Below are 13,070 nucleotides of genomic sequence, written 5' to 3'. Positions count from 1 at the left end.
GAGCATTTTAACCTCTGTGGACAGTCCCCTGATGACCTCACAGTACCTGTTCTTGGACAACAAAACTTCAGAATGAACTTGACCAGGAAACCGGGGAACAAGAAATCATCCCTAGACTGGACTGCATTAAATTCAGTCTAAACCAGAGGTGTCAAGCTCATCCAGCTTAGGGGGCAGTCTGTGGGCTGTATCGAGCCCACAGACCAGCCTGCATTCTGCACCAGCACTGATGATGCATACAGTGCGTGCCCTCAACCAGCCCCCTGGGCTGCATGCAATGCGAATACCAGCTCCTGTTCCAGGCACTCCATGCTGCACATGCCAGCCCTAGCCCTGGCCCCATATACGGCGCATGGCACACTGTGCCGGTCCAGGGTACATGCTGCATAAGGCACCTGGACCAGTTAGGGCATACACTGCATGTGACACCTGCACTAGACCAACCAAAGAGAACTTGGTGCAGTGTGCAGGTCTGTCTATGTACTTGACCCAGACCAGCCCCACATCCAGTGTGCAGAGCTGGTCTGGCATGGACACAATGTAAAGCACATGTCCTGAACCAGCCCTGCGCACTGCACACAGTATGCTTTGGCTCCAGGTTCATGAAACATGAGTCAATTGGGGTCAGTCTGGGGCACATTCTACAAGTGGCACGTGTCAGTCCAGTCCTGCATGCTGGATCCAGCACATGGGGACTGTCTATGGACCTGATCTGGAGTAGCCTTAGATCCAGTGTACAGGGCTGGTCTGGCATGCTAATCCAGCCCCTGTGCCAGCACACCAATCCAGCCCCTGTGCCATGTGACCCCACATCAGATCGGCTCCACAGGTCGCATGCAGCATGTGGGACTGGGGCTGGGGCCGGCACATGCACTGTGCAGGGCCGATCTAAGACCTACAGGCATTACAGCAGGCTGAATAATAGGGCTCTGCAGGCCGGATCTTTAACACCCCTGGTCTAAACCAGGATGGTGGATTCTCACTCTATTACTAGATTACCTTTCATAAACTCTCTGTCCTTCAGTAAATTAACTGCTTTTTTTTGTTTCTCTTCTACTCACCTTGTCTTTCCAGCAGTGCCTTTCTTTCCCTTCCCCACCTGACCCTTTGTATTAACAGGTCTGTTTCTGCAATTCCTTCACAGCATCTGATGAAGTAAGCCCTTTGCCTATGAAAGCTTGTGACACATTTCTGATTTAGTTAGTCTGTAAAGGTGCCTTTTGCATAACACATGTCATATATGTGACACGACATGAGTGCTTTAGAGCAATTTACCCTGGATTTTACTCTGTAGTAAATGTATGCTGTAGGAAGGAGCAGACACACAAAAATAGCTGTCTCAAACTGGCTGCCTGAAGCAGTTGCTAATACAGTGCTTCATCACTAGGTGGCAGGGAGCCAGTTTGTATTGAGCAAAAATCTACCCACAGGATTAACTAACAAGGGGGATGACGATCTGATCTGTATACTGGCTTAATTTAAAATGTCACATTCTTAAAGATGTGGAGTGTTTTTTACCAGTTTATGGCCATTTGTCATTGCTTTTCCTATAAAGCAAAGCCAATTTACTCTGTAGCAAATGTGTCATGTTTGTGTCCTATATTTACAAATTTACCTGAAGTTTTCTCTTTAGTCAAGTTAACAACCAAAATCCTAGAGTAACTTGACCTGTTCAGCATTCATGGCCTATTAAATATAAGAGCAGTTTGCATGGTGACTATATTTTTCTGATATTCCTCTTACGTATTTCCAAAAAAAATATGCATAACCACTTTTTAGTCTCTATTCACCTCCTCCACACCTGAACCATAGAATATGGAAGTGTGATACACCTGCCAGCTAAAGAACTTAAACCCTGATTTTCAAGGACTTATTCACCCGAGTAATTGTATGCTGTCCCTAAAGGAACACTTGATCTGGTAGTAGTACCCAAAAGATCATTCTCCACCTGGAGATTGTCCGAGCACTCTACTATTGTGTTCAATGTCCAACACAACTCAACATGACCATGACCCTAACCCCCACCATCTCTCCAACATATACCACCACCTTTCTGATAGGTAGTGCAGGGGATTGAACAAAGAAAGCAATACAATCTAGTCAGGTAAACTACAACTAGGGAGTAGCAAACACTCCTCTCTTCCCAATTAAGGACCAGAAAACAAGGTCCAATAAATTAAAATATTTTTTTAGGGATAAGAATTATAGAGTAGTAGCAAGAATATAATGAGATTCTGTGAACTGTGAGAGAAGTCATTACCAATGGGAAAAAATCCATCGTGACTGATGTAGTTCATAACATACTGAGTATTGCAAATCAGCTTGTTTCCAAGATGTATGGTATGGACAGGCATAAACAATTAGATTTGAATCAGTAAATAGTCACAGATTTTAGTCCCCAGTTCCAAAGTAGTAATATTATAAAATGTTAATAACCTAATGATTTAAAATTGGGAGGGGAAGGGAAGGTTTTATGATAAAGAATATATGTTGAGTTTTATATCTTAGTTCGTTAATCTGTAAAAGTGCATGTCTACCCTGCTTTCTGACTGACTCCAGACTAGCACAACTAACTAACTCTCTCTGCTAAAGAATATTCAATCAGCTTTAGAACCAACCTGGTTCAAAATCACCCAGAGCTATTGTCCTTCAAGACATGCTGCAAATTGCATCTATTACTTGGATTTCTGCTGAAGAAGGAATAGGGGCTGACACTAAGTGGGGAGGAAGGGAGATGAGGAATTTATCAGGAAGTGAAATTTGTCATTTAGGATTAATTGCTAGTCTTTAGCTTGTAATTTAGTTTTAGGGGGAACTTCAACATTTAGATGCTTGCCTTTATGAAACTGTAACAATGAAATACACTATTACTATTTACTGCAAGGAAAAGTTATCAATAAATTACATACATATTTTAGACTACTAGTACAACAATTCACAGCTGGTTCTATTTAGCAATCAATCAATATTATGAAATATAACTATTAAGCATTGTGCTTTTCATTTCTGAATATTTTATGAATCTCAATTTCTGCAGTCATTACATATGAAATAGTTTTCCCTTTAATGTCTTGCTGATTCAAAAAACTAGGATGTTACAGATATTGAGCACTTTGTCAAATAACCCTTGTAATCCTGAAAAGTGAAGCTCCGATAAAATAAAAGCATCTAAGCACATGCTTAATTTCAAGAGTACAGAGTAGTTTCCCTGAGTTCTAGCACATAGTTGTTGGATCAGAGCCAGGATGTTCAGCATCTTGTAGGATCAAGCCCTATGTTCATACCAAACAGGAGTGAAGTTTTTAGATTCCCATCACTGACAGCTCATGGCATGGTAAGTGTCACAACCCCCTTCTCAGAAAACTCGTGAGCCAGGTTTTTCTCACCCTGATCCTGCTGACAAATGAAGGCTGAAAAGGAGAAATAGCTGTGAAAACAATCTAACTAATGGAAAGTGATTAGCATAAAGAAGCTCCTAGAATACTTTAATGCATTTTCAAATATCTTCATTTCAACCTTTGAAAAATGCTGTAACACTGATTTTGCTTCATGAATAAGACTGTTTCACTATACCTGGATAATCCTCAGAGACATGTACTGAATAGGACACACTGTAAAGACAAAAAGGAAAATAAACAAGGGAGTTAATAACAATAGCACTAACAGTTAGTATAAGTTTGTTTTCTATTTCTGCATTTTCTATGTTTATTTATAGATTTCTGACAGCTTCCAAGACAGGAGGTAACAGCTACTTTGACAGCTTTTGAAGTATATAGCTCAGAAAATGTAATGCCCCACTTTCAAGGCTCACTTCTACTAGACTGGTATAGCTCTACATCACACCATTTAAAAAAATATTAGGATTGCATTATACAGTGAGTATATCTCACTGTATCAGCTCAATCAACTACAGCAAGGGTGGCCAACCCGCAGCATATGTGCCACAAGTGGCACAGGCAGCCTCTGTGTGTGGCATGCAGCAGACTAGGGCAGGGACAGGTATCACAGCAGGTGATACACCAGGATGCAGAAAATAGCAACAGGCTGGGCAAGGAGCAGAAAGCAGAGTAGCAGATTGGGCAGAGGAAGGGGACTGGAGTGGTACTTGTGGAGACTATGGGGCTCATTTGTGGCATGCCTGTCAAAAAGCTTCCCCCTACCCCTATAGACTAGATTAATTTTTAAAGCAAAATTACAACATGGTTGGAATTCTTCAGTTTCTTTTATGTAGGCATAACTTCTCCTTCAACAGAGTATTAACATTCATTACCCATGACAGTGGGGCTGCATACGTGAGGGGGTCTTTCCTAAGACAATGTGTAGGATCAAACCTATGAATTTGTTTTATAATATCTATGTGCATAAAGTTAGCTAATTTTTCCAGTTAGCTGAAAATGTCTATTGTATAACAACTTTCTTTTTAGTTCAAAATTCATATAACACACTTAAATAATATATGGCCCTATGCATACAGTGCATTGAGACAGGTAGACACGCTTCATAGTGAGGCAGAAAGGTTTTATTATTATTCATCTTTGCTACAATTGGTGTAGTTCAATCATGAATAAGGTAGACATTCTTAACTATGCTGGTAAAATGTCTACATATGCCAACGTATAAATGTAGTCCCTCTCTCTCTCATGGACAGATGAGTAAAATTACTTTTACCTTAATTTAATTATGAATTAATTATGAATTCATGGGGTAGAAGTAGATGACAAAATGCTGAGAAAATTCTTTTGTTTGAGGAAATCATCATTATATTGTATCAGATTTTGGTTTTATGTTTTGATTATTCTGCAGTATTCTAATTTATACACATTTATTTCTTCATCATCTGCATGTGTTCACATAAACAAATGCAAACTGGTTAAGACTGTCAAAACCCTCCAAGAGGCACTCAGTTCTCAATAGCTGCTATGGGAACTATGTGACAAAATCCCTTACTCAGCTCTGAAAGTATCAAACAATATTTATTTTTCCTGATCATTGACAGTTTTTAAAAGTTTTGGAACACACTATAAAAGTGCTTCAGAATCTATCTTTTCTGATACTGTTTCTAGAAAACCAGCACGTTAAAGCAGGTTTGAATCTAACTAATCTACCAAATTGTAAAATGGATCTCTTTAAAAGTTTGGAATTTACTCATGAAGGGAAATGTCTACAAAATCATTCTGTATGTTGCTTGCTACACTTTGCACTGTTGTACTTTTGAGTGGTACAAACCCAGCAAGAAACTACCTAGAGGTCAGGTCTTGCCAAAACTTCTCTTGAAGTTGAGTTGACAACTGTACGTGCACTTCCATCTACTATGACTGATAAGTAGGTATTGACTTTACGTTTTCAGAATGTGTGTCTGCATCAACATCTTGGTTTCTGTGGGTATGGCTGCACATGAAGATATTCTGAAATAGCAATTACAGAATAAGAATCCAGAATAAGAGTATCCATGTATGGAGTTATCAAGGAGTTTGCTATTAAGCTTTAAATTAACACTGTCTTAATCCAAATTAACTTTCAAATACGGACAAGTCTCACATACTGCGTATCTACGTTTTTCTTCCTTCATCATGTGTGCAAATATACCTTCCTGTTCCCTGCTCCCCAAAAGATTCTATAATTGTTATTTTTCCTCTACCTTCTTGTGTTTTGCACACTGGTGCCTCTCATTTTAATGTCACTCCCTGTTCCTTCTCCTTTTATTCAGTTTCTCTCCATCACTTTGATCATTGTTATGCTATTTGCATAATACAGCAGTAGCAGTGACAGGTACTCTAACCATATGGAGGTGGAATTAATGAGAAATACTATATGATGGAGCCTCCATAGACGTAACTCCCACTCTTGCAGCATGAAGACACAACTCCTTATAGGTAGATAGAGAGGACTTTTAGGATCAACCAATTCAATTAAAAATTATCCACACATTCGTTTTGTGAACTATAACCAAAGCTCACTGAAGTACATGGGTGCTCTAATCCTGGTAGCAAGACCATTAGAGAAAGGGAAAGAGGAAGGAAGACAAATGAACCAGGAGAAAGAAGGACAGTGTAGACATTTGGAAACCATGCATCTGATAAAAAAGAATTAAAGCCAGAACGTTAAAATAGTTTTGTGCTGTTACTAACAGCTGGCAGAGGGAGAAAGGTGCTGAGAATAGGGGAATCAAACCTATAGATAAAATCTTCACCATGAAAATCTGACTTCTCCTCCCTCCATCCAAGAGAACAGAAGAAGAAAATCTAATTGCCAAACCAAAATAGTGGTATCGCCTTGGGTGAGAGATGGAAGAATCTGACAGGTCTGGGCTGTCACTCCAGAAGAAGCTGAGACTGAGGCAGTATAAATTAAATGTTTGAAAAAGGCATCTTTAAGATGAAAACCCCCCCACTATCTATTATTAGAAATACTAGCAACTGTGTTTTAAATCCAAAATGCTATAGGGCTTTTTATAATGTTTTCCTTTTTGGGGTTTATATTTAGGGGTTTACTGAGAGAAATTTTGGGGGCTGATACTGAGAGCCAATTGTTAAGGAGGCATATCAGGATACCGATCTGGTTTCTGAAAGGCAGCTCCTCAGCTTGAAGAGTCTGGTCCAGCTGGTCAGTCTGGTGTGGTGGAAGGGGAGAGAAGGGGTGGGGGGGGCGAAGGAAGGCCCCCCGAGGGAGGGACTGGCACCGGAGCTGGGGCAGGGAGGGCTGCGGGGCACGCCTGCAGGCGTCGGGGAGGCCAGGGGGCAGCTGCAGGCCGGGACCAGAGCTGCGGTGGGACAGAGGCCCAGCTCACCGGGGGGCGGAGCGGCGCGGGAAGGGGCGGGGCAGCTCTCGTCGTTGCACGTGATCTGTCTGGTGCTCGTCTGGTACTTCCCACCGCTCTTCCGGCCGCTTGTCAGGGAGGGCGTGCGGCTCCGGGTCTTCCCAGGCGGGAAAACCCGGCCCCGGCCCCGGCCCCGGCCCGCGCAGGTCCGGGAGCACTTGCCTCCCCGTGTCCTCCCGCACAAGCAGCGGAAGCAGCAGCGGGAGCTGCTAGACGGGTACCGGACAAGCCGCAGGCAATGGCCAGAGCCCCCGCCCCGGGTGGGCAACCCCTGCCCCAGCCCCACGCCCTCACTCCCAACGGGGGCCTTGATCTCCAGCCCCCTTCCTCTTCCCCCACACAAGATTTACCAGCTGCATGCAGCACTCCGTGCCGCCAGCTCTGCTCCTCCCTGCCCAAGTGCTGTGCTGCGCTGCGGCTGGGTGTATGCACGGGCATTTACGGGACTAATTATCGGCCGCATTGGGCTGATTTCTGATACAGAAAATTGTCTTTATATTGGTGCTGATCCGATATCGGACCGATGCATCGGTGCACCTCTAGTTATAATACTGCAAAATCCTTCATGAGTTTTTGAAAACTAAATCCACACATAGCAATGTAGTCCCTTCCTCATTAAACACTCTTGAACCTTGTAGGATATTTATACTGTCTCCATTGAAAAGACAACAGGAGTGCAAATACACTTTTAGACGCACTGGACCACAAAGAGCTCCCCCTTCGCCACATCCGCTTCTCATCTCCCTTTACTGATACCTTCCATCACGCTAAACTGAGCCAACAGTTGTACAGAACAAGCGGTTTATCTTCACCCCCATGTAGTTATGGACCCCAATTTGGTTATGCCTCGTAATAATGCATTAGTTACATTCAACTTCAGGGGAAAAAAAATCGTAAAAATTGAACAGAATTGTCTTTTTCTCTATAAAAATATTTTAGGAACCTGTGATAAGTTACTATTGATTATAAACCTGCTATATCATACCTGAAGAGCACTTACGTTCCACACTTAAAGACATCCTTTAAAAGGGCGCATCACAAGACTAGCAAAGAATTGGGGGCTGAGCATCATCTCTTACCAGTAAATTCAGGGCATTTTCACACGTGCTCTGTGGGCAGGGCAAGGGTCTAAGAGCCACTCTAGTTAAAGTACCCGGAGCATGTCGTGTGTCATCATCCCTGCACTTCAAAATGGTGAGGGGGGCGCTTTATCTGAATCTCATTGAAGGAGCTTTAGTTAAAGTGCCCCCGCCACCATTTTGAAGTGCAGGGACCCTGATACAAGAGATGCAGAAGCTGCCTGGTGCATGGTAATGGTCTGCTCCAACGTGCTGCAATTACATCATGCCCCGGCTTGTGTACAGGCACCCTCAATTTGTATTATAGTTGTTCATGGTCCTGGGTATGACCATAAATTGCATCCAACTGGAGGTCTTGGTAGCACCATAGTGGAGCTAGTCGTGATGGGGTAGCTTCTATAAAATACCACAATGTTTTAACCTCCAGAGTAAGGCAAGTATAGGGTGCCTCAAAACCCTTGCACCCACTGCCTTGTGGGTACTCCTTGGCTGGAGAAAGGCTAAGGGAAATGCACCCTCACTGAGATATTAGGCAGTCAGCAGTTCTTACCTGTTATTCTCTGGCAAAAACTACAACTATTGAGGCTTGGGCTGGCCTTTGGATTCTGTCTCAATGGTCTACAGGGTGAATGGTCTAAAGAGGGGATCTAAAGGTCTCAGGCAGGCTTCACTCCTCCATACTCTTGGCTAGGCATTTGTGTCAAAGGTCTTGATGTGATAGGTACAAGCAGATTCATCAGGCCCCTGACTTACGTGTACACCGTGATGCAGAGGATAAACAGCTGCATGCTACTAATAGCTGATCAGCACCTCCAGCTCCTGTACTGAAATAGCTTTGTTTTGTTAGTGTTCAGGCAACCAGTTTTAACTTAGCCTTGATGTACATGAAGCACTGTATCTAATTCAGTCAGAGGTGTGCTTTTTGTTTTGAACAGCATAAAAATATCAGCCTTACCCAGTGATTCTCAATTTAAGGCACCCCTTAGACTATCCAGCTCTTAGCTTTAATTCACTTCTTGAGTATAGAAAAATAACTGAGCAATTATTTTGTTATAAAGAACTCAGAAAGACCACAACAAGCCAGAATGGTTTGGATACTATATATTTCTGTTTGAAACCTCTGGGTTTATCTTGTGAATCATATGTAGACATTTACATGCCTAACAGTGCTAGTATTACACATCACCTTTAAAAGGATTGCACAGAACCCCAGGGTGCTGAGTAACCTTCGTTGAGAATCACTGTATCCCCTAATACAAAATTATGCTGGAATCAAGATGCTTTATACCAAGGGTTTTCAACTTCTTAAAGCAGGGTACTCCTTCCAGGGGGGGACCCCTTCCAGATGTGGAGCTGGCGGTGTGGGGAGCTCCCACACAGCAGCCCCCCCCCCCATCTATGCGCTTAGTGCTGCCTCACACCAAGGTGGGGGAGAGAGGCCGGCCAGATGCAAAGCTGGCGGTACAGAGAAGTGGGAATACTTGGGCTAGTGGGAAAGTGACACCCGGCGGCAACACGGAGTGACAGACTCTGTGCTGCCACTTCCCAGGTACCCCTGTTTCTCTGCACTGCCGGCTTTGTGTCTGGCCGGCTACAATCACCCCTGTCCCCCCAGCCAGACACGAAACTGGCAGTGTGGAGAAGCGAGGGTAGTTGGGCACAGGGAAACAGCGCCCAGCAGCAATGTGGAGTGATGGATGGCAGTGGCAGTCCTGTTCCCCATGCTGCTGCTTCCCAAGTACCCCTGTTTCTCTGCACCACCGCTGTGTACCCCCTAGGGCCTTCCCAAGTACCTCCAGGGGTATGCATATTCCTGGTTGACAACCCCTGACTTATACTAATGTAACTTATTCCCTTCCCCATACAGGAATAAGTACATTTACACTGCTACAATGTCATCCACACTAGCAGGGTTGTGGGGCTTTAACTATGGTTATGGATCTACAAACAATTTACCACACACAGTACGACAGGGTGCGGGCTCTGTGGTACCTACATATATGCATGATCGTGCCCTACAATATGTGGAAGCTAAACTAAGGAATGTTAGCCCTCAATGGAAAAGGAGAAGCGAAACCATGCAAGTCATTTAAAAGCACACACACAAAGTACTGTGGAATAGCAGATATGTGATAAAGCCCCACTCCATTTTTCCCCCAAATAAGTTGCCCCATACCCTATAGTGGCATACTTTAGTGGTACAACTTTGTGCATAGACAAGCATTAGTGGCAATGCTTTAGTGGCAGCTTTCAGTCTATTTAATTGATGGAAAGGCAGCTACTTTGTAGCAGGTACCCGAAAATGAAGACACTCCTTGATCTTCAAGCTCAGAACAACCTTTGTAATAGAAATGCCGTTGCAAAATATTTGTTATTTTAAAGACAACATTAAGAGAGTATCTGAGAAGCCAGAGAAATGTCATGTTTCACTACTTACAATATTTTAATATAAACTTCTTATTGCTTAAAATAATATTCACATATACAGATGCAGCCTTAGTTTAATGATAATTTTATTCATGGTATGTTTCTTATAAATGATTTTTCTAAAGTGGGTAAGACACTAGGTTCTTTCTCTACAGAGATTATCCTGCAAATTGCTATCTGTACTTGAACAAGAATTCATAAACTAGCTTTGGATACAGTTTTTTCACTGAGGATTGTTAATAACTTCTATTTTTGTGATGAATCTTACATTTAGATATTGAGTAAGCAGTCTCAAATGTGAATTTACATTACTGTGGGTTTTAAGATGTTTAGAAGATTGCCTTAGTCTTTTGGGCTAAGTACTGAATTTGTTTATTATATAATATATATGTAGAACTGAATTTCAGAGAGAAACTACATTCACATTATTTAAAAGGTAATAAGAAAAATGCTCCCATATTGTGTTAGCCCCCCGAAAGTCCATCTCTCAGGAGTTAAGGCCCAACTCAGTGTTCATTTAAGTCAGTCAGTGGGTACCATTGATCTCAATGGACGATGGATAAGGCTGCTAGCATACATTCAAACTATTTTAATGGCAATTTATAAAAAGAAAAAGAAGATATATTTATAGTAAATTGTGCAAGTACTCAGTACTAGAACACCAATCCCTAGTAGGAACCTGATCCACCAAGAGCTATGCCTAGTTGTAATACTACTCCTGTGAGGAATCGAGTTTACTTCGTAGTGTCAGGGATTACAACAGTAAACAATTTTAAATCATACTCTCTCTAAAAAGACACTGTTAATGAAGATAATGCTTAAGTAACAAAACAAAAGTTACTGAGGTAAAACAGCTCAATGATATGAAAAATCATTTTGTTCCATCTGTTGACTTAATTTAAAGTAACAGGGTTTTTCACTGATTAAAAACAAACGCAAAGGAAATGAAAACACGGGAATGTACTTAAATAATGTTACGTGCCTCACACACACAACTGTAAAAGCAATTACAACAATATATCAATCCTGAATGTTCCTTTCTATGCCAACAGGTGCAGACTGTAGTTGCCACAGTATAAAAAAACTGCATGATCGTGGGCTCATCTTGGAGTCACCAAACCAGTAGTACTGCATTACCCACCACTGTGGCACAGGTTTGACTGCCTGCTATAAGTCTCTGCTCTATCCATACATTGTTCAGTAATTCTCTCATTGTGTCAAAGAACATGCCTCAATAATAAATATGTTGAAGAAAGAAAACCAAAGTTTCTTGTAACAGCTCATAATGGACCCCTAACAAAGAATAGTGGAAAGCAAGAATATTAAGAATAGAGTGAAATTTTCTCTTTTAACCTATATTAAGCACTTCTAGACACGCTAATATCTAGTAATATGAAGTCTCAAGATTCTAATACAGCTCTTTTTGCTTAAGATTCACTAATGGATAAATATTATAGATTATAAAACCTATTTCATCTAACCAATCCCTGAAAGCTAGATCTATGTAGTTTCCAGGTTTCAGGACTATTTTTTTCTCTCTCATCTGGCATAAAATGCAGAAACAAAAACAAGAGTGGTAGTTAGCTATGTAAGCCAGAAGCCAGGCAAAAGGCAACATGGAAAAGGGTGTCTGGTGCTGTACAGCTAGTCTAAATCTCTCCCAAACTTTCAGTTGGTCCAGTAAAAAAATATCACCCACAATGTTCTTCTTTATATGATGTGGTTTAAGCTTAAGACCTTCATTGAGAGGAACTAAGAGTTTAAAAAAGTTGTTAAAATATTCTATAGATAGAACTCTTCAATTTCATGTCTTCTTCTTAATTTGTATGGAAAGTGATACCGGTGGACATGTATGTCATGCAAATGAGAGCAGGTTAGTCCTTACAACTGTCTAAGAGTCCCTTAAATGATCAATTTCTTCTACTGCTAACAGAACTTTCCTATCAGGCAAACCCTATCAAAATGCCAACTTGTTAGCAAATGTTTTGTCTAATTATGAGAACAGTATAGATGATAGAACATAGATAGTATGTAAAATTGAACTTCTTGAATCCCTAAACAGCTTGAACCTTTCTGTACTTCATGCAAGTGTTTTATTATCGAAAAATCTCATGACTGTACCCCAAAGTGAATGCTAAATATTCTTATCCATGAATATGTTGAAGAACAAGCTAGCAATATATACAATATCTTACACCTTACTATCTAGAGCCATATTTTTTCTATTAGCCCTGTACTAACTTCTTACAATATTGTACGAAAGGGACACCACCCTCAGATCCAGGGGGGCTGTTATTCCCAGTTTACTTCATAGTGCTGTGAAGTTGAAGAGATCCTGCTGTGGATCTCTTCAACTAAAGTACCTCATTTTGTGGAGATTTGCTAAGGAATATACTACAACCCATTTTTTAGGCCTTTATAAATAAAGAATGAGAACAGCACACTAGAATTTTTATGAAGTAAATGTTTTATCAAATATTACTAGTGTTTGTTTTACAGAATTTCTAGCCAAACCATACTGGAGGGTTAGTAAATCTTTAATGTACTGAAAATCATATTAATATGGAAGCAAACATTCAGTGCACCAAATAAAAAGATCAGCAAATACTGCTAGTCAGTCATTCAAAGCATCTTTACAGTAAAGCCACACAAGACTATTACGTGGTAAAAGTATTTATAGAATTAAGATCAGTTTCAGTTACATAAAATGTGTACCAGAAAAGTAAAAATACATATAAAAGATACCA

At 41.3% G+C, this 13,070-nt stretch overlaps 1 protein-coding gene across 2 annotated transcripts in view; it reads right to left on the bottom strand.

The window, feature by feature from the left end:
• PARP8 (poly(ADP-ribose) polymerase family member 8) overlaps window positions 1–13,070 on the bottom strand; it is a 208,881-nt gene that overhangs the window by 94,143 nt on the left and 101,668 nt on the right. For both annotated transcript variants that reach the window (XM_090038052.1, XM_090038051.1), the window contains one exon: window positions 3,574–3,611. In XM_090038052.1, the coding sequence (XP_089894178.1) occupies window positions 3,574–3,611 (38 nt within the window). The remainder of the gene's footprint in view (window positions 1–3,573; window positions 3,612–13,070) is intronic.

Source organism: Crocodylus siamensis, chromosome 3 (assembly GCF_052110815.1).
Source record: "Crocodylus siamensis isolate JL-2025a chromosome 3, ASM5211081v1, whole genome shotgun sequence".
Taxonomy (NCBI): Eukaryota; Metazoa; Chordata; order Crocodylia; family Crocodylidae; genus Crocodylus; species Crocodylus siamensis.
This window is presented reverse-complemented; position numbering and strand designations above follow the sequence as displayed.